Genomic DNA, 27,498 nt, shown 5'->3' on the forward strand with positions numbered 1-27,498 from the left:
TATTATTTTTTGCAAAAATTATTACGACCGTAAATAAAAAAAATAATTTATAAAAATGCGGCTTTTGTAGTGGCGCCCTCGTGCGTAGGCCGGTCGGCCCACCCTCGCCTAAGTACCTCCCTGCGCACACCAGCCCATGAATTAACGTCAGAATGTGATATTCCGCAGCTACTGAAAAAGAGGTGATCCATCAACTTTGCGATACACTACGCATCCATATGTAGGGTACATGTTATAATAAAACCAACGATAACTTACGTATGATACGTTCTGACATTTATTTAATAGGATATAAGTGCCAATCGCAAAAATAGCAGCGGTTCTTTCGATGTCGTGAATATTTTAAGACATTTAACTCATTATAAACAGCTAAATATTTTTGTTTATTGCTTCAATAATTATTAATGTTCTTACAGTCTTTACAATTATACATAAAAAAACAACAAAATAATGTAGATTGGGGACTATTTTTATGAGAATGAAAATGGTAACAATTTTTTAATATTCTACGATATCAGCATATGAAGAACTATGTGTAGCTACTCAGAGAAATGATATATAGAGAGCGCCTATTTGTCGGCAAACATAAAAAAACAACAAAATAATGTAGATTGGGGACTATTTTTATGAGAATGAAAATGGTAACAATTTTTTAATATTCTACGATATCAGCATATGAAGAACTATGTGTAGCTACTCAGAGAAATGATATATAGAGAGCGCCTATTTGTCGGCAAAATGAAGCCGTGTTTCTTGCGTATAACGCACAGTGGAACCTCGATTTTATTATTATCAACTTAACTGTGAAACGTTATACCATCGTGTTGCTTCTCAGTACGGCTACCAAATTTAAACACAACATAGTTAACTATATTATGTTTTACTAAAATAACTAAAAATAATTACCACTAACTTTATATTCAACACAAAAACAATAAATTTCAACAACACGTGCTCGCAGTTTTTAAATGCATCAGTCAAATACATATTTACCGGCTACGTTTACAAACCATTTTTAATTCAGCCGTAGAAATTCTATCTTACTCTAACGCATAGAGCGGAGATATAAGTACCTTTTAACTTATTTTTTTTGTGTTTAGTTAGAAGAAACATTTTTTTAACTAAACACAAAATAAATACCTAAGTTAAAAGGTATCAATTTTCAATTTTTTGAGACGTTTTTTGTTTCCCCTGAAAATTTCAATTAATTGACTTCCGCGGTGTTGTTTCTTAAGCGACGATAAATAAAATGTATTTTAAGAATTAACGCTTGGTACCTACTTACATTACAATAAGGATCGTTATTGCAAATCAGCGATCTGTCTTTACAATCATTCGCCAATGTTGTGAAGAATACACAATGTGGTATCTAGTTAAAAAAAAATTAAACTTACCCCTACGTTGTAATAGCGGTGATTATTGGAGATTTTGAATTAAATGTTCCCTTACATAATATAATATGTCGAGTTTTCAAAGTCAGAGTCAAATTCCTATACAATATATGGCTGCACTTTGTTATTACTTTGGGTTGTTTTCACATATAAGTGTGCTGTTGGTGCCGCGAGACCCTACATTACACCTTCCTTTTCACACATAACATTATGACAAGATTGATCACGCGTCACGTTTAGTATAAAAGAAACCATGATAAGATATACCTACAACCCCTTAATATTAGTTGTTATGTTTCGGTGGTAACATAACCTACGCTTTCGTTGGTACGTCTATATTATAACAAACTTAATATTGCCATGTTTTCACGTCATCTTTGCGTCAAAAGTGGATTTTTTTTGTTGTTGTTTTTGTTGTAGAAGTGTAAATATATTTATTTAATTTAAAATGTTTTGTATATCCAGATACAATATTTGGATAAGATAATCTCTGTATGGTAAGTGTATGGATTTGAATATTAATACTTTCGACCGAAGGTACTTGATGGAATTTGAATTTAAATTCTAATGGATTCAAGCTCTGTACTATTCCATTCAAGTATCCATTCAACTTGAATGGAATAGTACAGAGTATGGATTTGAGTATCGTATATTATGATAATTAGCTTATTTAACATATTGAACTGAACTGACTGGTATGGGTATTTTTATTAACGTTGCCAATTTAGCGTTACTATTATGAAATTTTTTTTTTCACTAGTCACCTACCGTGGAATTATTGCTTTTGTCAAGTAGTTAGCGTTAAATCTAAAGTTTTTATATACTCGCTGGTCATATATTATATATCATTCAAAAAAAAATATTTTTTGAAAAGAAATTCTTTAATAATTGCAGCTAGGTGTTTATTCTTAAAACCTACCGCAGTCTCTTTTCTTCTCTTTCATATTTTTCCTTCGACGACAAAGCAGATCTACGGTTTTTTCCTGGAAATACCTAGCTTATTTTTGTTCATTCCGTTCGGAATATATTTTATCGACAATTAGAGTTAGTAACGTTGTTTGCTAATATTCTCTGTATCAATTCACTGTATTTGTAATTTATAGTAAACAAGGAAATTGTCACTTTCGCTCTCAGTGGTAGCATATGGGCACACGCCATATTGTACTGAAGGCTATGCTAACTTATTTTATGGGGGATGGTTGGTAATTTTTCGCCCTACCCAATTCTGTCCTTACCCTAGATGAAACACACATTTAAAAATAAATTTAGGCAATCGTAATTACCCATACCCACAGTTTCAGAAATGGGTAGGTACTGTAGGTGTTTTTCATCGACTGTACTTAGGTGTGACTAGAGTTGGGTATTTCCCGAGACAATCTCAATCTCGAGATTCGGGATTAACAGAGAAGAATTCTCGAGATATCGGGAAATTTAAAAAAAAAAACCTGTAAAAATCCTAAAATCAGTGTAAAAACAGACGAATTCCAAAAAGATATGTTTTTTTTTATTTATGTGAGAAGAAAACCAAATTGAAGTAGGAAAACAAAAATAATTACAAACATTACTTATTAAAATAGAATTTCAAAAAACATAGACTGTCAATCGCTGCGTCTGACAATCGCGTACGCTTTTAAGGTACGAAATTCCCTGATGTTGCAAATATTACGCTCATTTTGAGTCGACGTTGGCTTAATTGTGTTAAATGCCCCGATCAGATCACTTTTGTGTTTTCTGTCCACTTTTTTCATATAGAAAATCGTTTTTTCAATTAATATTTGATAATAAAGAAATCCTGAATCCCGAGAAAAGATTTTCGAGATCCGGGATTTCCCGAAATGTTAAAAATTACAATTCTCGAAAAATTCTCGAGAATTCCCGAAACCCAACTCTAGGTGTGACCATAGTAACTATTTTTTAATGTATTAGTTTCTGTTAACTATGCATTGACTGTAGAAGGATGACGTACTTTACTCTCCTTATTAAATTATGGGTTGCCGAACGTCAAAGCGAGTATTTATGAAAGATTTTGGATTTTTTTTTATTAATATCACAAGACAAAGGTATCCGTGGATAAAAGGGCAGGGCAATGGAATTAAAAGACCCCAGACTCTGTTGTAAAAAGTGAATATAATTATTTTCAAAAACTGCGAAGCATTTCTTTTTCGACAGGATAATTTCGCGTCCTTGCTTTAACGAACCCCGTGACTGCCTTGATCTTTTATACGTCAGCTGCTGTGAACTGTTGGGTTTCGATAATTAAAGTAAAAATATAAGTATAGTTGTTAGTCACTCGCCAAATCCTTTGGGTCCTTTCATTAACTTAAATTCACCTTCAAAAAAAATCATTTTTGACTGGCTTTGCATTTGCGCTATTATCGATTAGGTATACTATTAAATGAAAATATGTTTACTTAGCAGAAATCCATTTTACAAAATGATATATAATTTATGTTTTAAATTTGTTATATAGGTACCTACCTACTTAATGTAAATTATATGCTTAGTAGAAAAAAAATATTTGCACCAAATTCAAAATCATTTATTTACACATGTGAACTTTACAAATTCAAGACATTCTCAATGTGACATTTAAAAACAACGAAATAGACTCAGTATTAGAAAAACAGTATGAAGAGTGGCGCATGAACCCATAAACCTTACATTCAAAGCGCTTCATCAAGTTGCAAATAAGTCCCGGTGCAGGAAAAGCTTCTTAAATTCAACGCTTGTACAGTCATCAATCATTTATAGAATAATTCAACATTTTTGTCACTGATGTTTTCTATTTCGAAATAATATTATGATAATTCATCGCGACACTTACTCATATAAATATATTTTATGAAATTTGTTTTATTATTTTTTCACCTTTGTTGGATTCACTCAATATATTTGCATTTTAGTAGTAAGTAGAAAAGTCATCTTGAGCAATCAATTCGTTATTACTATGTAATTATGTATCTGCATTGTAGAATGGTGTCAGATTCTTCGGACAGTGCAGGCGACTCATTTAGGTGTTGGTATCGTTACTTAAAAATAACACTAACACCTTTCCAACGTGATTTCGTCGTGGCCGCAATGCCAGAAGAATCTGTCCTTTCTCTACCTAGTTAATTTGTCGTATATTATAAAAACATTGTTTGGTATCCCTGGCCATTGCCGCGGTAGACACAAAGATTTTCCCGTGAATAGGCAACGGGTGTGAGAACGCTCAAAATGAAAAAAAAGCTCAGCGAGGAAATGTTTTTTTCTTTAATACAAATAAAGGTATAATAAAAATTATAATTACGTCGGAAATTCGGGGATAAACTTGGCAGTGAAAATAAATGAAAAATGTTTTTTTTGCCTTTTAATTAATGTTGTTTTATAATATTTCGACGATGCGAACGCGGCTTGTTTAATTAGTTTTATCAATTTTTATTGAAATGATTATTATTTAATGAAATCTTTAGGAAAAAATCATAATTCCAAAGAGTCGACACTAAACGATTATTTAGCTTTACCTTTATTAATTCATCATAAAACCAAACATAATATTTAGATACTTATTCCACATATATTATTTTTAACACATCAACAGGCCATGAGGACAAATAAAAGTAGTGCAGTGGAATAGTAGTAAGGTAATAGAATTGAGACTATTCATAACCAACTAAGCTTTGAGATTAGCTATTTTCAAATCTACTGTCGACTTGATTTCACATTAATGTTACGCATGTTTATTTAAAATTTTAAATCACGATTTTATATTGTACGTGTACTTTTAAGAGTTCACCGATGTGTAGTGTGTAGCGTGTATTCATATATATGTAAATATTTCAGAATATATTTATACGAATATATTATTTTAAGGACTATAACAGGCCATTAGGCCAAATGGCAGTAGTGTAGTGAAACAGTAGTGTAATCGGTAATAGAAGTGAAACAATCACAAACAGACAGACTTTGAAAACATCACACATATATTGTGATATATAATATGAAAAATAGATCGTAATCATATTTTTAACAGTTTCGTAACATGACTGTCCACGTGCGTACTGTTATTTTCTGTTACGAATCATTTACCTCCCTCGAACATGTTATATTTGGCACCATTATGCATAGGTATTCAAATATGTAACCAATATATAAATTTTATATTATCATACATATACTTAGGGTATATTTTTTTTTAATATGTCAGAATTCCATTATCTACAAACTATTTCTTTACGTTAAATTTATATCATAATATAATAAAAAAATATTTTGTGTTGAGATCCTTACGGTGAGTTTTTACGAGATTCATTAAATTTTAAATCAACAGTTATATGATTATAATAAGAAATTATAGATCTGTTGTTTGGACCTTGTCGGTTCTAAATGACCACTTTCATAATTGTATTAAAATGGTGAACATATTAACCCCTCTGTATGGTTAGGGATGTGTGCTGTGCCCTCATTCCTCACTCACGGTTGTTTTTGTGAATATGTTGTATTCATTTGATGGTAAGTTATCGCAGAGATGCCGAACTGTTAGCTTTTGAAAAATGCACTTTTAGAACCATACTAATTTTCCACTTTCTATAGGTTCGATATTGGAATAAAAATGAGGCAAGTTTTAATGAAACAGTTGAAAGAAATTATTTTACAAGTCAGCTAATTGCAGTTGTTTTTTATTTTACCAATGAACGTTAATGATAGTGACACCTCAAAAAGACAAACGAGAAGAGAAAACAAGTGTTCGAGTTTGTTGCCCGCGCTTAGAAAAGGAATGCGAGCATCCAGAAGATCTTTTTTTATATTTGCATTCAAATACACTTAATTTAATGCTTAATGCAATTTATGAGATGTGAACGTTGTGTGTTGCCAGTGCGAATTTGCGAACGGACTTGCAGTATCAAATGCAGTGAAGTACTTAAACAAATAAAGTGATTGAGGCCATACAAAGAGCTTTTAAATATAAACCCATCCATTAAGTGCTACTTGACAAGAGCTTTCGAACGAAGGTTTTAAATGACAATAAATTCACAAACAAACAAAAAACGATACAATCAAAATTAATATTTATGCCATTTAAACAATAGTTAATAAAATTATAAAAAAACCTACAATAAATCTCTTTGTATAATAAATAATTAACATTTTTAATCGAACTGATAAATTAAACTGATTATTAAAAAAAAACAGTTGTAACGAAGAAAGTGATTAAATATAAAGACAAATTATTAAACATTTTTTGTGTTAAAGACTAATTAAAAAAAATATATAGACATTTTTCGACTTGATACAAGTTTTTGAGAAGATAGTGTGTCAGAAGTACAGAGTAAGTGCTAATCGGACTGAAATCGGAATCCTGAAAATGTTCATCAAAGCAGTACAGCAACAGGCCCAGGACAGAGAGCGGCGGTCTTCCGTGTCGGGATGGTTCAACTCCTTGAGACGGGGCGCGCGTGGGCGGCGGAAGGATTCTGTACCGACTATTCCACCTCCCGCCGTCCCGATTTATGGATCATTGGGAAGGAGACGGGGAGGACCAGCCGCGGCACCAGCCAAGGCTCGGTCGGCCTGGGATCTTACGAGCGTCTCCAGACTGGTTTGTCACATTTCTAATTTATACCTGTTGTAACTACCTGTCTTATGAGTTATTTTTTTGTTATTACATATTTGGTCTTTTGCATATTATATTATTATTTATAAAGTTGTCATTACTGAGTTATATAATGTAGGTTCATAATCTTACAAGACTTCTTATTATGGATTTTTATTTGCTGAAAGTTTCCATATATAAATTATAATATACTTAAGTCATAGAAAATAATAATAACATAAAATAGAAAGAAAAATAAAAGAAAAGAATATTGAATAATTATAGATGAAACCGTAACATTTTTATATATTATGTGTTAAGAATTATTGAAATGTATAGATATGAGTAATCTAAGATAAAACAGAAAGAGAGAATAGTAAGGTAAGAGAAAAGATATACATTTGAAATACGATTAAGTTATTTCAATTATATCATATTTTGGAAATGGCGCGCTTAAATGAAGCATGTGAGTTATTGAATGGATCAACGGTGGAGAAATAAATATAATTCAGACAAGAGCGCCGAATAAAGGAGTTTAGTGTAAAATTAAAATCACTACAAGTGACATGGTACAAAACTTTGGTTAATCACTAAGCTATGTGTGTCCTATCTAATTGCGACGAAGTTATTTAGTGTTTTTACAATTTTCTCTGAAGCACTTTCTAAATTTCGTTATTGTTAGACAATCGGCTTTTGTATTTTAAATAGAAGTTTTATAATTACATCAATTATTACTAACCGGTGTCAGGATCTCACGAAATTTTGGTTATTATGTCATAATTTATTGCACTTGCTAATAATTTAATAAAATATTGGTTTCGACTACAGATCAATAATTTTATATTTTAAAGTGATTTCTTTAATTGCGTACTGAATAATAAATCGATTTTCACTATCCGTGGGAATTGTATGTTTAACAAAGTCTCTTACACATTAAAATACTCGTTTAATACAGTCTTCAGCACGACAATTATTCAAATTTATTCATATATAAAAGCTGTATATTCTATAACTGTACAATAAATATAAATCTATCCCCTGAGAAAAGAATGAAAATAATTTTACAGCTTGTAATGGAACCATTGCTTACAGGATCAGATTAAGATTTTATAAGCCCTTGAGCTACAAGTACTGTGAGGCCTCCCAGTAATATTTTCGCATTTTATGAGATAAATAATTACAAGATAAATATAAGTTTTTATATACCACGTTTTTAAATTTTCTGTTGAATCATATAAACACTCGTCCAATACAAATCTTGGACAAACAAGAAAAAAATTGTACTGGACAAACAAGAATACGAACTAATAAAAACGTGATAAAAAATAACCTGAACCACAGCTTTCATCAAGTATAATACAGTATCTAATCGTATTCTTCTTCTGTTACGACGCATGAGAGGTGCTTGTAAACTAATTGTCCAGTCCACATCAAGGTCGGGTGTTTGCCTTGAATCGGGCAGTTTCTGTTTTATTGTGTATTGGTAAGATCAACCAGCACATCGTGCAGGGACCGCCACGTGCATAATCTTACCATGCCCTAACTCTAAGGCATAAAGTCCACTAAAGCAGGCTTACGGGGCGCTCGCGCATTTTCTATGTGAATCATCGAAAATACAACGTAATCAAATACGCCAGCGCACACTGGATTTGACGACGCATTATGCCCGCCTGCCCCATGAGTCACCGTTTTTGGCTTCTCAGCGATACGAATTAACGAAAATACAACGTAGTCCATTCATTGAATACGGCAAGCAAAATCACGCTCCTCGAAGCGTCGTCGATAGACGGGCGAGAAGCCATTATTTAAGAACAGTGAACTCTTTGTTTAGTTATTGCGTGTCCGATATTAATTACAAGCCCCGAGAAATTTAATAATATTTTTATTGCTTTGTTATGAAAGACGCTGATAATAATAATTATTTTGTGCTCCTTGAGCCCCTTATTACATAGGTGAAGGGTATTGCGCGGGTGGGAGGGGGCCTACTCAGTAGTGAGCGCACCGAACGCTTTTTTGGTGGATTTTATGCCTTACATAAATAAATTGAACGAAGCGATATAGTCTAATAATGGACGTAGAAAAGGACGTATCTAATTAGGTTTTTATTTTTATCTCCAATTTGATATAATTCTTTGAGATGCATTCTATAACGAGTGATTTAAATGCCTGGCCTGGGCAATCGTCTAGGCCTGGGCAAACTACGGCCCGCCAAGTACTTATTTCTTTGGGACCCGCGAGCTTTAATCGTATTTTTGAAAAAAGTCTACTTTTTTCTACATTTTAACGAATTTAAAAAATAAAATTGAATATACATGAATTGCACTGTTGAGAAGAAATCTGCAAATTAGTACGTAAACAGTTCACCACAGGACACTTGTTCGTGCGCCGCAGTACGTGAAACATGAGTTCGTGTAACATTTAATCAAATGACGAGTTCTTCGTTGAACATTTCACCGTGGGGTATATTTGTACGTGTGCTACAACATCTGGCGAATTTTATGAGATATCTTTACTAGGTTAGGTTAGGGTTAATCTAATTAGAACAGTACTATTTGCAAACTATCGCCGCATTTTGTAAGATACGTACAAATGTATTCCACGGTGAAATGTTCAACGAAGAACTCGTCATTTGATAAAATGTAACACGAACTCATGTTTTACGTACTGCGGCGCACAAATAAGTGTCCCACGGTGAACTGCATACGTACAACTTACATGTAACCGTTGAGAAGAAATCTGCAAATTCGAACAACTTGAAGATGCTGCTCGAAAAATGTTGGCTATTAGAGAATCATATTTTTTTTTTTTGAATTTCCTTTTTCATTATAATAAATAAAGTATGTCTAAAATCTAAAATAGTATTATACTTGCGGCCCGCCGTTAATTTTATATTCCTAATATGGCCCTTCGTCCAAAAAGTATGCCCAGGCCTGCTATTTATGAATAAGTTCTCATATAATTGGGGAAAAAATGTTTCTTCGTCTGGTGCAATCCCCTATTGAAAGTTTGTATTCATCAAGTCATTGGACGCTAAAGACGCACCTAGCGCGTAACGATCAGGTGACCATTCGATCTAATTAGCATGCTATTTAAATGTGGTAATTAAAAAGTAATTATCTAGTCAGCAGTCGAGGCGATCGTTATTTATCATTCGGTGGACCTGCACTCTTACTAAGCACGGGAGGTTCGTAACCAACGAAATGTGGCGTCGTCCTCTGCTACGTGTACCTTAAAAATATTGATACTTGTATAAATAATGTATCATGAAAATATAAAAAAATGTATTCGAAACCCTAAACTTTGCCTTGATTCGGCCCCGATCGCTTAAATATGGATATTTTACTATCAAATAAACGATTTTTTTTTACGCACGTGATAATATATGTACTTTTAAAAATCCACGTGATATATTATGTGAAGAAATCTTCGTATATTCGGCGACAATCTCCGGCCGGTGGAAGATGCGGGCGGCCGTTTTACGGCCCACAAATCGTCAGGAATAAAATTATATAACGCAGCTTTCGGCGGAAATGAAACTCGCTGGTCTCCGGCGGCCCATAAAGCCCAAAAGACTGCCGATGATTATTTCGGACTATTTTCCGAGGAGCTTCGGCGCTATTTTATTTGCACCCAATGTTTTTATTATCATTGGGCGAACAGGGACTTCGACTTGGAGATGGTCGAGTTGACGTGTTTTCAATTTGGGCCGCGCGCTATTCGTTGGACGCGAATCATATTATTATTAGGGATTGCAATACCGAATGAATATATCAATACCGGTATTCCTTATTGTATATCGGTATTCGTCAAAATATATTATAGTAAAAGAAAAATACCTATCAATAAATATTGCTATTAAAATCTATTGAATGAATACGTGTATTAAATAAGGCTAAGTACCAACAAGTAGTATTGCCTGTAGTTACAAAATACCGAGTCGTTGCAGTAAAATTTCATGAAGCAGACATTTTGAAAAATGTAGTTTTACAGTGTGAAGCAATCACGGTAGCTTCTATAATTTTAGGTATTAAGAACTCGCAAGTGTCAACACACCATCGTCAGCTATTTTATATTGAATGCCGTTGACCACAGCAGTGCTACTTACACCATTATAAATAAAACACGCTAACGGACTTACAACGTCGACAGGTTTAATTATTTTGCTGTATTTTTTTTTGACTTGGTTGAGGCACTTAGACTATAGTTGAAGTTATTGGCGTTGGTATGTAGAACATTTTTCTATAAAAATGACAGTTTTTTATTATTTTGGTACTTAGCGCCTTAATTAATACACGTATTCATTTTATAGCAAGCTAGAGAACATGCATACATTTATTACGTTTACCTTTATAAATATATATAGATAGATCATAATATTTTAGAACTGCCAATTTTTACAAATACTATAAGTCCATGTACAGGAAAATCTCTCTCAAATTCAACGTTTTTTGGATGTACTATCACATTGGATCAATAGGCTATAGAATAGAATAATAAATTCTAAATATTTGAAAGGAATGTTTTCTTTTTCGAAATATGCCAATTCATCATGTCAATTCTATAAATATTTGAGAGATTTTTTATTATTATGCAACTTTTGTTGGTTTCTGTCAATATATTTGCGTTTTGGCAGCATTAATCTTATACACTACATATTTTAATATATAGTATACCTACTTAGTTAATAATGAAAAAATCACATTAAATTAATTTTCAAAAAACATAAAAGTGTATGCTTTCTTAATACCTAAAATACCGGTATTTTGGTATCGATAAATAATTGAATACCGGTTTTGAAATACCGGTATTGCAATCTCTAATTATTATAAGTTAGATCTCGCACCGTATAATTTGACAAACGATAGATAAGCAACAATGGGCGAGTGCGATATTATTGCCATTGACAATGACAACTCGTCTGCGGTGTGCACTGATTATAAGGCATAGTATTTAGGTTATGCGATATATTATTAATTATTATAATGCAATAACGGTAATATTTACCCATGCATTATTCGCAATGAATAACAATTCCGTTAATTTGGATCCGCCTAGTTTGAATATTGAAAATACCTATTACTTATTAATTTTATTTTTCTGAAAGAAATAATGTTATTTTTTATTTCCACATTTTGTTATAACCCCATGACCATTTTCATCTTTCGGTATTAATGATTTAAGATTCTTTTATCAACATGATTATCTCCTTTCATCACCCCATTTCTAACATTTGTTATAAGGGAAAATTACCCTTTTAATTAAGTTGTGTCAAGAATGCGTAGGTAGCTGTGGTCTCACTTCAGTTTCACTACCATTTTATGTCAATCGGATAAGTATATCGTATAATAATATATTTGGATCAAATCTTGTGAACCTACTAAAAACTAATAAACTACGCGTACCACAGTTATAGCAGGGGTGGCAAAATGTATATTTTGTGAAAAACTCGCTGATGCTTACACATTTTTTACCCATATTGAAAAATATCTAACCCTATTTGCAGTTTTTGTGCTTATATGATCACAACTTTGCTAAAATGAAGGAATAGATTTATTGAACATAGGTATGGATTCATAGGAACATAGATATAATATTTATTAATTTGAAAACACTTCAGATATACCTACTAGGAAACGTATTTTTTTTAAATACGATGTGGACTGGCTCGAACCAGCTTCCACTGGATTCGAGCCAATGTGTTTTAGTAATTTAGCCAACTGCATTCAATTTAATTGCGACGAAATTAGCTAGTGTTCATACATCCAAATCGCCTTACAAATTGCATTATTTTTGGCTTTGTTACATTCTCAAATCTTGTGAATTAAAAAAAGTACTTTATTGAATGTATTTATTTTAAACAGATTATTAACTTTATTAAAGAAAATTTATTTAAAGAAAAAACGCTTGATTATTATATACCTAGTTCGTTTTGATAAAAATAATCATTATATTAATATGACCATACCAACGGCATGCTGGTGTAGTACTTAAATTAAAGATCATAGTAGTTGCGATCCAATATTGTTTCAAACGGAAATTCAATGTTGCTGCACTGATAATATTGTTAAAGAGACTCGTGTGTGTTATTAGTTTTCTATGGAAATTATTTTTGTACCAATCTAACTCTAAATCCCTTTATCGTCTGTAAATATTATGTTTCCTTATTGTGTTAGATAATTAAATCCATTTAATTTTTTCCAGTCATAGCTAACTTTCGATCATTCTACATACAACTATTACTGTTCACCCTCAAAGAACATTGCCTTAATGCATTTCGCGTGCGATGCAATCGTAAATATTATTGAATTTCAACGCTATTGCTTGTCAAACAATGAAAACTTTGATCTGCCCATTTCGAATGCACTATAAATGCATAGACTCTGTTTTGCGCTGTGATTCCGATGATACACTGTTTAAATTACTCGTGTTTTATTTATTACTGTACAAAACCGAACCATCGTGTAGACGAGCTCCATATTCCTCGATATTTTCGCTTGTGTAGCATTGTCTAAGTCAGGGTTTCCTAAACTATGTTCCGCCGAACCTAAATAGGTGTTCCGCGACAATTTGGAAAGGTTTTATACACTTTTGCAATATTTTCTGAAAACTAGTAAGGACGATTCCTGGGTTCGGGATCCATTTTCCGTGACAGCTAAACCAGTCGGCTTAACCGCAAGTGACTATATGAAAATCTTATTGATTTAATTAGTGACTCTGTTTTGAAGATCAGCCTTTAAATGATTTCTGGGCGAGTTTGTCAGAAGAGTACCCCAATTTTTCAAAACTAGCTATTATTGGTTTAATGGCCTCCACAAGGGGGGACTGACAGGGCTTTAGGCTGGGGGCACGGGCTCTGGGTGGGCCCGGCGTGGCGGGTTGATCAGATAAGTAAGATAAATAAATACACATCACAAATTTGCTTTAATAGTTAAAAAAAAAGTCTACTTCATGACTATTAACATTAGCTAATTTTGTGTTTTAATAAAAAAAAAATTAAAATCTTAACTAGTAGGAATCAATCTAAAAAATAAGCTAAGTGTTCCGTTAAAATTTCCAGGTTTGCGAAGTGTTCCATTGCAGAAAAGTTTGGGAAACCCTGGTCTAAGTATTGTTTACTAAATTTCATAATTCTCTATTTCTATCAAAGGTGTTCTAAAAACCCTGAAGATAGAGCCTAATTATATGACAGCGAAGCTGAAATATGTTTTCTAATGCTAATGATAACATTCATCTTCTTCTCGTATGACCGTAGGGTGCAGAATACAACACAGAATTACGCACATAAACTAATAAATTATACATGTACTTTGTCTCATGGTGCAGATGTTAGGATATTAGGTGTTAGGATTACGAATTTTAATTTTGTTTCTAGAATAACGGTTTTATGATTGATCGTACTAAAACCGTGAGATTTGATAATAATATGATAGTCGTCAGTTTTATTATTGGCGGCATTAATTGAGTAAACTAGGATGGATATTTGAAAGCTGCCCGTCAAATCCTTTCGACCTCAGAGTAATGATATAATATTTAGTATCTAATGATTTATTTTATTCCAAAGATAGCTGGCCTACAAGTGTCCACCTAGTAAAAATTGGCTGGCAGTGATAAGGTAAACATGATGGGGGTTATTAAATACTGTGGAACCCTTGACATCTTTACACGAACCTACCTCTACGGTTCCTTTCGTTTCCACTGCGGAATTTTAAAAGCCCGTAGCGGTGAATTCCTTTAGAATTGCTTAGGTTAAGATTAGAGCTATTGCATTGAAAAGTCGATTTGATACAGTAAGAGGTTTAATAATACATTTTAAACGACAAGTAGGTAATACTGTTATATTTGCTATACCGACTAGTGATAAGGCAGTACGATAAGAATGAATTCTAGTAATAAATATCACTTTTATCAACATTCTATATCATTAAGTAGGCATTCGTGAGATAAATTATCTAACTTTAGTAATATGTATATAATTCGACACTAATTTATATAGTATTTATACTTATTGAAGCCTTGTTCCTATTCCGCATATAGCCACCGAGTGGGATTTAAACTTAACGTTTGGTCTAGAAATAACAACAAACTACCACGTAGAATGGAAGGCCTGCTTACCTGAGACACGTATTTTGACACTAATAAACAACCCTACTTTAAAGTTCAATTATAGTAACACACAAGCATGGGACCTAATGAGTAAGACTGGGATAACTTTACATATTATTTAAAATACACTTGTGAAAACACGTTGTTATAGTTGTATAACGTCATCTTGCTTGGGCGAAATGCAACAGAGAAGGACGAGATGTCTACCGATTTATTTTTGTCCAAATAGTTTCAAATGTTGTGTTCATATACCACATACCAATAGCAGGGTGGCTAGACAGAAGTGATTACATTATTTTAACCCTTATTCTGGGCGTATTAGCAACAACTTCTGTTAAAATATTGTATTCTTAATAAAATTAGTGTGCGATTATATTAGGTATGTTATTAACTAGTGCAGGGATGGCGAAACTATGGCACGCGAATGTTGCATTTTGAAGAGAACAGAGATTACTATTTTATATATATTTAAAAAATGTTTTTAAATATATGTCATTGTGTTTAATGTAAATATACAATTGCATAGGTTGGTCCTTAGAATCGGGCAATTAAAAATAAAAATATTCAATCAACAAAACCTTATGAAAGTAATTATCGGCAGTCATTCTAATATACATAATAACTGCTTGTTATTTTGCCTCAAATTAAAAAATGGAAGACCGTTCAGTGATGGAGAATATAATATGAAAGAAGAGTGGTTTAAATGCTTCCACGATATCTTTGAGAATTTTGGAAACAAGGAACAAAATATTCAAAGAATAAAAGATATGCATTCGGCTAGAAAAGCGATGAAAGATAGAGTATCAAGAACTCAATTGTAATTTTTAAGCTATTTTAATAGAATTTTTAAAAACTATTTTTTGGTGAATTTGATCAAGAAAAACTGCTCGGCACGCCAGACAGTCGAAAAATATTGTTTGGGAAATTTTGGCACGTGTACGTAAAAAGGTTCGCCAACCCTGAACTATTGGATAAAAATACATTAGCTTTTTTTAGAAATTAATATTTAATACCCGCACACCCATAACCTTTGTTGTATTGCTTTTTTGGATATTTATCACTGTATGGACTGCATTTCTCCAAATGTTGTTCATTTGCTAGCCCGTTGCCATTTCAGCGTATATACGACAATATACCGATGCTATATTTTGGTCTCGTTTCGCGAAATGGCCAACGTGCACCTTCCCATACCAATTTGCGCTATTCATTTTTCATACTTAAATTTCACACGACTATTACGTGAGCATTTACAGTATCTGGATTGGTAAAAAAATCCACTTTGCAACTATCTCCAGAAACGTTTAATCAATATTCTCCTATTCAATATAAATAGATTGAAACTGTGTATTCCGACAACTTAATTTAATTCTTGCCGGGTGTTCGTGTTAATTTTTTCCGTCGTGTAAACATATTCGTTGTGCAACAGTTTTAACACTCTTCGCCTGTTTACACGCACTGCTTATTTTTAACACCTCAATTTACTACTGAAGTGCCGATGGCTGGCTTCTTAATCGAATTCTATACTTCAAACCGCATGCGAAACCTACATATGCATAGGGATGTCGTGTTGAAAGGAATATATAAATACCTATCAATACGTCTTGCAAGTATCGTATTGAAAGTCGTGATTTTTTTATATGTCCTCGCTAGATAAAATATAATATCTACTCGGCATGGCTGTGGCGAAGGGTGGAGGTAGGCTGTTAAGATACGCCATAAATAGTGCACACTAAACTTTGTCGGTCATACGTATTTGCTTTCATTGAAATAAGACTACAGTTTACAGATAGTGTTAGTTTTTTTTAAATTCAATTAAACCCTCCGAAAACTAAACCATAATGGATAACAGTCAAAAAATACTCGTCTATCTATAAAATATCTAAAATTATGCAATTACATCACACATAAATCACAATATTTTATGGATAGAATAATATTGTTTATCTATTATACTTCGATTTTTCTTTTATTTTGTTAACTGTCAATTCATGGTGGAACTGCATTGTATTGTTGTTTTTATTTAAAAACGCATTTTTTTCTAGTGCTTATTCCACTTTTAATCAATAGATTAGGACCGGTTTCGTCCGCCTCAGAGGGACATTTTCAACTTTTTATTGACAGTTGAAAATGTCCCTCTGAGGCGGACGAAACCGGTCCTAATCCATTGATTAAAAGTGGAATAAGCACTACAAAAAATGCGTTTTATTAAATAAAAACAAAAATACAATGCAGTTCGACCATGAATTGACAGTTAACAAAATAAAAGAAAAATCGAAGTGTGCACATTTTTTTCGTATCGCCCAAAATATAGCAAAACTATTATGATTTGGTTTATGCAGGGTTTAATTGATTTTTAAAAACTAACCAATACCGTCTGTAAATTGTTGTCATACTTCAATAAAGACAAATACCTCCATGACAAATACGCATGACTAATAAAGTTTAATGTGCACTATTTATGGTGGATCTCAATAGCCTACCTCCACTCTTCGCTACTGCTACATGGCAAATGAAAAGATTATACGAGAACAAGCAACGGTATGCACCTATGCGAGTTTGCTAAATATCTTTAATGGGTATCGACAATACATAATGTAGCGCAAAGTACCCACATCAGAATGATGGAAAAAAATTTAGTCAGATGTGCCCGAAAAGGCGTAGACGTTAATATAAGATACAAAGGAACATTGGTCGAAAAAATTAGACCGATTTACGAACGACAGAAAAGACAAATGGACTTTTTCATAAATCAGCACTTTATCGAAGTGGTCATTTGTACGAGTTAACAATATATGGAGCATTTATTTTAGATATGACATTTATCTGAAAACAACGATGTTCCAATTGAATTTGATTCAAGTTTTTTGAACATTTAATTTTAAATTGAAAAACAAATGATAATAATATTACATCCTAAATGCTTCCACCGCTTTACATTTACATATTAATTTATTTATTAAAAGACGTGCAAGTTTCATTTATTCAGAATGAAATAAAAGTAAATAGGTAAAAACCGTAATTACTATCAAATATATAATGTCCAATTTTCTATTTGAACTACCACATTGCACAAATTAAATGTAGGTAGGTACTTATCTCAATTAAGTGATATTATTTTTTAAATTGCTTCAAATTACCGCTTCGCAAATAGTTAAACGATGAAACTTATATTCGGTAGTAACTGAAAGTTTTTTCTGCCATTCGTAAATCGGCGTAATAGTTTCGGTCAAATTTCCTCCGTATGAATTACATGTATGTAATCCCTAAAGTAGAAAATCTGCATTTATAAATGATCAATGGAATTAGTTTGGAGAGGCTTTCACACAATAGTGAATTGATCCAGACTGATGGCGTAATGTATCGAATCGATACAGGAATAGCGTATTTTCATTTAAAAGCTATCGTTATTTTTACATCTCTAGCAACGCCCACATGAATCGCGCTCTTCTTGAAAAATACATCACTTTGGATAGTCGCTTATTGATTCTACGAAACGTAATGCATCACTGAAGACTTAATTTATTTATATTTTATAATAACAGGTAACACAATGTATATGACATCATTCGAACTGTTGTGTTTACATCTGGTGAAGTATAAAATAATGTATTATGTCATATTTATATTGACAACATTGTTGGCTAAACGCTATGAAAATCGATTACGTACATTCTTTAACGCATTGTGTACCATTCAACGTAACAATAGGAAATAATTAAAATTCGTAGTTTTAGCTTAAACTATCAATATACATATAATAATTCAAACATATTTATCAGAAACTATCAGTTTGAAAGGCTGTATGTTACGTCACAAAGTGAAGTGGCGAAACAAACGTACAGGCTGTAAAAATGTAATTAATATATTAATTATCGTCGCCTATATAGAACCGTATAGTGGTTTTCTGTTTTCATGCTGGAATAATTATACATTGAACTGTTTTATTTTCTAAGGAAAAGTATAAAGTTTTTACGTCATCATTTAGTAATTTTGTGCTTTAGGTGATTCATCATTGAAACGGCAAATAATTTTCATCCATAGGCGCGACGAAATTTTGCACTCGCTCCCATTCGGAGAGAGAATGTAGAGCTGGTAACACGTAATTTTGCTTCGTGATGGCGACGGCCGTAATAATTCTTAAATCGTGTAAAGATGGCTTAAAACGTTACCCATTTACTTTAAAAAGAAAACATGTCAATGAATATATTATTATTGTTTCTGTTAAAACAATAAACAGAACATTAAATGGCCACATGTTGGATTTATAAGACAAATTATAATTGGTTTGACATGCCTCATTTGCACCCGCGACCCGCAATCCGCGCATCGCCTAGCGACGATCTTTTTAGACCGTGTCTCATCTGAGGTATGGGCTTAAGAGACTGAGCCACGTCCGATGAATCTGACACATGATTGGACAGAAGTCTCGTGGAGTAATATTTTAGACTAAAATAGTCCTGTGGGTCTATTCTATACATAAGCCTGCTTTCGTTCCGCTACGGCAGCTAAATAGGGTAGGAAAGTGTCGATTAATTAACACTTATTGTAACAATTACAATAATTTAACCGTCTGAACTGTCAAAACTGTCTATCTCGGTCTAAAATTTATCACAGGCAAGAGAGGTGTGCTGTTGAAACATTGTACTTATTGTAACAATTATAACTGAATTATTGTAATTGTCAACATAAGTGTTAATAATTTGATACTTTCCTACCCTATTTAGCTGCCGTAGCGGACCGAAAGCAGCCTTGTGAATAGAATAGACCCGCTGACATGTTCAATAATTTATCACAGTAAATTAAAAAAACAACATAACTTTTCAATTAATAAATATTATTATGATATACTTACCTACTTATCTAGTTGGTATAAAAAAACTAAACGATTACAGTTTTTATTTCTTCAATATTTCGACGCAAACGTTTCCATGTTTCGTTTGCGTTGTGTTATATACCTACCATTTTAACAAATGGATAAAAATTTAATAAAGTCTTTCGACAGAATTCATTGTTGGTTTATTATGAAAACACGTATTGAAAACATGAATTTGTTTGTGTTTCACTTGTGACAAGACGTTCTCAATTTGATATAAAAATATAAGGAATATAAGTGAGTATGTAACATTATTCAAATGAGATAATTCACACGTTAAGTAAAACAAAATTTCAATAAATTAACCCACAGTGTACAAACACAGTTATTACTTTACTATGGGTCTTACAATAACAAACGCTTCAAAACAAATAAAACGTGTTCAAACGTCGATGTAGGTAGGTATATCGTCGCTATAGGATTTGTTTCCCGAATATCCATTTTTGTCGAAATCGACATTTTAATGCAGTTCAATTTCTTTTATCGAACTCTACCGAAATCATTTATAAAAACAATATATTTTTATCTAGGGACAGAGATATTTTTTTAAAAAACCCGAATACGCCATGTTAAGTTACAATTACTCCGTGGTGTTCTCCCGAATGTCCAACTATTCGTACCTGAATATCCAAGTTAATTTCGGTCGAAATATATCTCTGGCTGAGTGTTTATTTCCCGAATATGACTTTAGCCAATCAAACCGCGCTCACGCCGTGCATCTCGCTCCCACATTCACGCTGTCTAGCTCTAAAACAATCACGCCCACTTTCATATTTTTCGGCCGTCTGGAGACTTCTTTCAAATTTCGTCTTATTGATATTGTTTTTAACGTTACTATTGTTTTAATAGTGAATTCATCAAATTTGAAGAGATCAATCATAGCTGATACATCACCAGTTCGCCCTGAACTTAAAGTAGAGTTGTGGAAGTGAGTATTTTAACCTAAATAACTGCATTTTGTTTTGATAAATGACACAAAATCCCAACGGTTATATGAATTCTACAGTATGACCCGGCAAATACTATGACGTAAAAAATAATTATTATTTCAAATTATTATTAATCAAACATTGTTTGTCTTTATTTTACTTTTAATCTAGGTATTTCTATGAAAATAAAGGCGATGCTATTATTTATTTTTGAATGCGCTGATAGTTAATTTAATTTAATATGTATGTTAGTAACTATTTATTTGGTGGATATTATATACTTAGGATATTGGTACCTACCTAATATTAGCAGCCAATGGTAATTAATTTATACATGCTATTATTTTGTGTTGTTATTCCTTACAATAGTAAATATATAATATTTATTTGGTGGTTTTTAATAAGTTTAATTGTCAATTATAGAAATATATAGATATAACAATATACAGATATATATAAATAGATTTTTTTTTTTTGAAAAAGTATTAATATAAAATTGTTAGCAAGTACGAGTAAGTACCTACCATCATAAAATATTGGAGAAATGACCGTGACGGCGGTTAGTAATTGAAGTAGTACCGTATAATATATTTTCTCAGAAGTGATTTAAAAAAAATATGTAAGTATGTTCAATTATTAGAATGGTACATTCTTAAATCTTGTGAATTATTCGTTCAATAAAAAAATAATTAATTACTTAAAAACTATTTTATTACTTAATCCGAAAAAAACCGAAAAAGCGATTGCGCATGTTATTATTACATACGAACTTGGGTGATTACGATCATTAAGTATTTAAATAGTAGAGGTAATTATTAACAATTATCATGTAAATAAATATAACATTTGAGGCGCGTACTTTTTGACCACTCAGTAATCTGTGGGCCGTGCAGCAATACGCTACGGTCTTAAATCCCGAACGTCCATGTTTTGTCCCGAATATCCATTATTCTGAGAGAGCGCTAAAAATTTCCCGAATATCCACAGTGAGTACTTGTAAATAAAACGTATTTTCTGTGCATTTAATGATTTATACCAGTATATTATTCTTGGAATCTATTCTTAGATAATGTTGCAATCTTACAGTATAGATAGAATGATTGATACATCTACTGATATTAAAATATACGACAATGAAATTTGTTTTTCGTCTCCTGTAAAATTGACATTTGGTCTATTCGGGAAACAAATCCTATAGCGACGATATGAGTCCATAGAGTCAATATTGAGTTAAATATTTTGCACTTTGTTAGCACTGCTGTTGCAAAATATTTGATCGAAATATTTACTGTATCGTGCACATACTACAACACAAATCGTGATGAATAATATCCTGCTATCTAATTATATCATAATAATAATACAGTGATTTCCAAACTGGGAGGTGCGGAGTGTTCCAAAGGGAGGCGCAAAAATTTTAACACAAATGTAGCCACAGGTTTGCAGTTTGCAAATCCATAGTTTATAAAGAACCTGGGGCCCGGGCATAACAGACATCACAAATTTAATCTAATAGTTAAAAAAGTCGCCTGCGGCGCTGCTTTCTTTCAGGACTATTAAATACTTTAAATATGTAGTTGTGCATCGCAATTTGATGTGATACCTATATGATTGCTATATGTATTTAAATGATATATCCCGTGTATAATTTAGGAAACACTACTTTAGAGCACCACACTGCCCTTAACTTCAGCGATAGGTAGGTGGGCCCGCCAAAGAATTTGGTCTGGGGGCCCGCTTCAGGATGTGGTGCCCATGAGAATCCATTTGTCAATGAACGATGATGAATTTGGATTGACTACTATTGAAAAAGAAAAAGAAAATGATACAATTATCATGCGACAAGACAATTCATTGAAACAAAAACCCTAGTTCAATTTTGATTGAATCGAAGTGAAGAAATAATATAATACTTTGTCAAGAAAAGCAATGCAAGTTGTAAGTAAAGTATGTGGGCATTTTCGCCAAAGTTTGTACATTGCGTTTTTGGCATGTCCCATGACTTTGATTGATTTTTTCATAGTTATTATATTATAAAATGTTGGAAAGTTATGTACTTTTAACATGCAAATTTATTAATTTACTCTATTCAATCAGTTAAATACAACTATCTGACCTGTATATATTTTTAATTGATTATTTAGATCGAAAGGTAGTGCGTTTTTACCATGTCCCACCCATAAATTCAAATAAACAAAGTCTGATTTCGTCATTAATTTTGAGTGTGTAAAATTAAATTCGTAGTGTTTTCAACAGCTTACATTATATATTTTTGGAAAATATATAGTTTTTTCGTAAATTTGTACCAATATTGAAAAAAAATCACGTTTAAAGTGTGTCCCAGGATATTTGAAAAAGTGGAACTCCACATTCCGTTACCACGATTTTAGCATGAAGGCGAAAAATTTTCACTATAAATATGTTTTTTTTTAATGTAGCAACATTTTTGTATAACACTGATCGCCATGTACACTTTAAATTGTTGGTGTGTGTCGGTATCGCTATCGGAACAGGTTGCTTTCTGGGTTGGTCATTTAAGAAGTTCCACTACTGTTACCACGATTTATAAGGTAAGAAAACACATATTTCTATTTCACATACTACACATATGGAGCTTATCTTTCATACTACAGATATAATAAAACATATCGCAGGTTTAACAATAAAACTAAGCTAAATTTTGGCTTCAAACACTTCTGAAACAGAATCCGTTACTTCCACTCCGAAACTATATTGGTGGTAACGTATATGTGGAATGTAAAAGTAACGAAATGGCATGCATAAAGTTGGGTTTACAGTGTGTGTTTAGTTCTTCATAGATTATAAAAAAAATTATTTTGTCTGTTCGTATGAAAAACAAAAATATTTTCATTAAAAAATATAAAAAATAACCTGACTATAATATAATAAAGATTAAAAAAGTATGTGATATGTCTGAATACGCAAAAATAGCGCACATAAAAGTATGGAGATAAAAAAAAACAACAGAAGGAAAAGAAAAAACACCAGACTGAAATAATTGCGAGACAGGCACTGGCTCTGTCATACTCTTTCTGTTATACGCCACCAAAATTTTAAAACTTCTCCATACATTTTAGGCATAGAAATTTATAAAAATGTATGAAAAAGTATTTTTTTGTCACGTTTAACAGAAATGTGTACTCGATTAGATTTAATACCTAGAACTGTAGGTATTCACGAAATGTCAGAAAAGTACGTCTTGATTACAATCAACCTGTATAGCTACATTTTATGTTGATGAATACAATTAAATTTCAAGACAACATAAAGTCGAACTTGGTTATTACGAGGAAGATGGGACCGACTGAATTTGCTTGTTATAAGCGTTACTCGTTATATCAGAGAATAGGTATTTTTAAATGAGCATGTCACATTACACAAAAAGCCGAAAATAAAAAATTTGGAAACCATCGTAAAAATCCCCGAAACGAGCATGGCATTCATAAACTACAAAAGAAGTTGTTTATTGTAATTAACGCTGGTAGGTACCTACGGACTTCACAAACCTTGGATTTTTCAACCATATGCGTGGATACTTTTTTATTATTGTCGGTGAAACACCAATAAGGTAGGTACTTAGACACTTTACTAGTGTCATAAACGTAATCCGACCCCGGCGGCATCCTGTCCAATCGGATTTTATTGCTTAGGGTCGAAATGTTTTAAAACGGTCGACACATTAACAGTATTTTAGCTCGGTATATCCGATAAGTTGCTCGTTATAACAGTGAAAGAATTAAATGTATGGCGAAAATCATAAACCAATTGTCAACAAATGTTTCGTTATTACATCCGAGATCTCGCTATGTCAGAGATCGTAATAACCGAGTTTGACTATAATTATTTTCGTAAAAGTTATATACTCCGTGCCGCGCTAGGAACTCGCGTCTGAATCCCTTGCTGATTTTTTTTTTCATATATTGTTAATTTGCTTAAAAATATTTTTTATCTGAGTTACAAATAATATAAATGCCAAATAAAGTTATGGTAATGTATAGTGTGTCAAAATTATTACCTACCTTATTTTACAAGTATTGTGAAATTTATTATAAAATATGTCTATTTTAGTGATTAAGTTTGATTTGTTTTGTTATTTTGACGCACGTTGAATATTTATCTGTCTATCAAAAAATTCAAATAAATTTCATAAAACAAAAATTTGTTTTTATGGTAACATGTAACTTAAGCTTTACAAATTACACTCCGTTACCATTTCGTTCCATTCCGAAAATGTCCCCAAAAAAGTTGAACGTTAACTATTTTTCATTTGATTATTAAATAACGAAACTTATTTATTTTTCCAATAAAATTTAGTAAAAGTGATTATTGTCTTTAAAAAAATAGCAGAACGAACATTGATTGGTTTTTTCAAATACTAAAGGAAAAATGCTCTGCCATTATAGACATAGGGTAACGGAGGGGAACGAAATGTGCCCAAGAATTAAAATTCAATAATATTTTTTGACTATTTGTAGTTTTATTTTGAAGTGTATGGTTTTTTTAATCTAATAGAGCTCTTTTAAGTGATAAAAAGTGTTTCATTCATGTTTTAAAAGCTAAGTTTCGTAGTCACGGAACGGAAACTTATTATGCCCAATTTCATAATAAAAATGATATAAATATTGTATTAATCAATATTTTGCTGAAAAATTGCTATCACCAATTCAGCAATAGAACAAGGAATCTGCTAGCTATATAAAAATGGTTAATTTGAGTGAAAAAATAATATTACCCAAATTTCAAACATGTACAAACTTTGGCGAAAATGCCCATGTACTGCTATACCATTCGTAACATCATATTTTTATGCGAAACGGGATTTTCTGCATTAGCTGCAATGAAATCCAAATATCGACATCGACCCCGTTTAGTAGAAAAAAGCACTTTGTGCTAAGAAACAAGCACATCCATCGCATGAAAAACAAAAATAATTATATAGTATTTCATTTACTCTCTACACTTCGGATATACGATGTATTTGAGCATACATACTTCTTGATTGTCCAAAACTAACGTGATAAACAAAAAAAAGCAATACGTATCAATGCTTTGCTGTAACGTCAACGTGTAATTTTTAAAAGCTTTACCTGAAACAGAATAACAGTGCGTAGTAGGCAGTGACATTAAATACATAATGACAACTGACCGCATTATTTATTCCTTGATGCTACAAAAATGTCCCTCCCACGCAAAACTCTCGCTACCTACTTCAATATTAACTGTGGCCCAATATTTAACCGAAAATTTTAAAATACTGTATTGTTTTAGAATTAATTTATTAAGATTCAAGATTTTACAAATTATCGCTGACCCGGTTGGGAATCACTACAAGTAATTCAAACTATTTTAATACGTCATGTCTTATGTCTTTGTCAGAAATAATTATCTAAAAATTTTAAAACAACAGTAAATAAATGTTTTTTTAGAGATTCCGCGTTTCCTGTATGATGCAGTATTTAAATATATTTATTCATAGCTTCGCGAAAGCAATGCGTGTCGTATTAAATAATAATTTTAAATTGTGTGAACACCAAATATGATAGATAAATATGATAAAACTTAAGAAATGGGACGAATAACACGAACAGTGTTCACGCTCTAATATTTTCGTTGTCAGAGACCAAGTCAAATGAATACAATTTCAAAATATTCGCTCAATGTTAATAAAAAAATGCGAATTTGTAGGTACATCGAGTTTTAATGATAGGAACATATTACATCAATTTCATCTTAGAGCCGAAGTGCAAAGTTATGAAGCATATACTTTACCAATATTCTTCCATCATTTGGGAGGTCTCAGTATATCATAAAAATCATCATCAGCCGGGGTCGATCCATTGCTGGTTGAACTTCTTCCCTGGCTCCTTCCACTCTTTTCGGTCCGTACTTCTTTACTATCACGTACATCCACCGATCTTTATGAGGATCTGTCCAGCGTGTTTTAAGGCTTCCTTGTGTACCACTGTATTACGGCATTTGTCCACTTGACGAGCGACATGTACAGCTCATTGTTATTTCATCTGCTTAGCTATCTTTATCATGTGACGTACTCTTGTCTGTTTTTTTTTATCCATATGCTTATTTTGTGGTCTTCCTGCGTTATACCTAATGTGACCATTTATTTATTTCCCCAAACCGGGACACCTAAAGAAAAAGGTAGGTATCTACTTACCGTTTTAGACCCCTCACACTATCATACAATACAATTGACAGGATAGTAATATTTTCATTTCCCACATATTTTTTCATAGTAGGTACATATTATTTTATTTAGTAATGAAAACTACACACAGGAATGAATACATGAAAATGTGTTATATTTTTCCTAAGAACAAATTTTCTTAAATACTTACTTGATTTTAAAAACGAATGAAATTCTTGGCAGGATTTGATCGAATTTACTTTTCTAATCAACATTGCTTTAAAGACGTCTACTTTCAACTGTGATTTTTCACTCGTCCACAACTTGTTCATAAGAGAGAAGACCCTTTCTACTGGTGCATTAGTGCCGGGCAGACATAAGATATATTCAATAATATTGTACGAAAGTTCCGGGCAAAACGGAACGTCTGGTCACATTAGTTATACCCAACATACACCTTTCCGTGC

General features: G+C 32.3%; 1 protein-coding gene across 2 annotated transcripts in view; it reads left to right on the top strand.

Moving 5' to 3' along the window:
- The window catches only part of step (cytohesin steppke), a 341,111-nt gene that overhangs the window by 167,843 nt on the left and 145,770 nt on the right, over positions 1-27,498 (top strand). The window contains exon 2 of one of the 2 annotated variants that reach the window (XM_085949518.1): positions 5,964-6,969. The exons of the other annotated variant lie outside the window; for it this stretch is intronic. Within the exon in view, the coding sequence (XP_085805644.1) occupies positions 6,736-6,969 (234 nt within the window). The 5' untranslated portion in view covers positions 5,964-6,735. The remainder of the gene's footprint in view (positions 1-5,963; positions 6,970-27,498) is intronic. 2 annotated transcript variants of the gene reach the window in all.

Source organism: Rhyacophila brunnea, unplaced genomic scaffold, assembly GCF_057557595.1.
Source record: "Rhyacophila brunnea isolate RB1 unplaced genomic scaffold, BYU_Rbru_1.0 scaffold_22, whole genome shotgun sequence".
In the NCBI taxonomy this organism is placed as follows: Eukaryota; Metazoa; Arthropoda; class Insecta; order Trichoptera; family Rhyacophilidae; genus Rhyacophila; species Rhyacophila brunnea.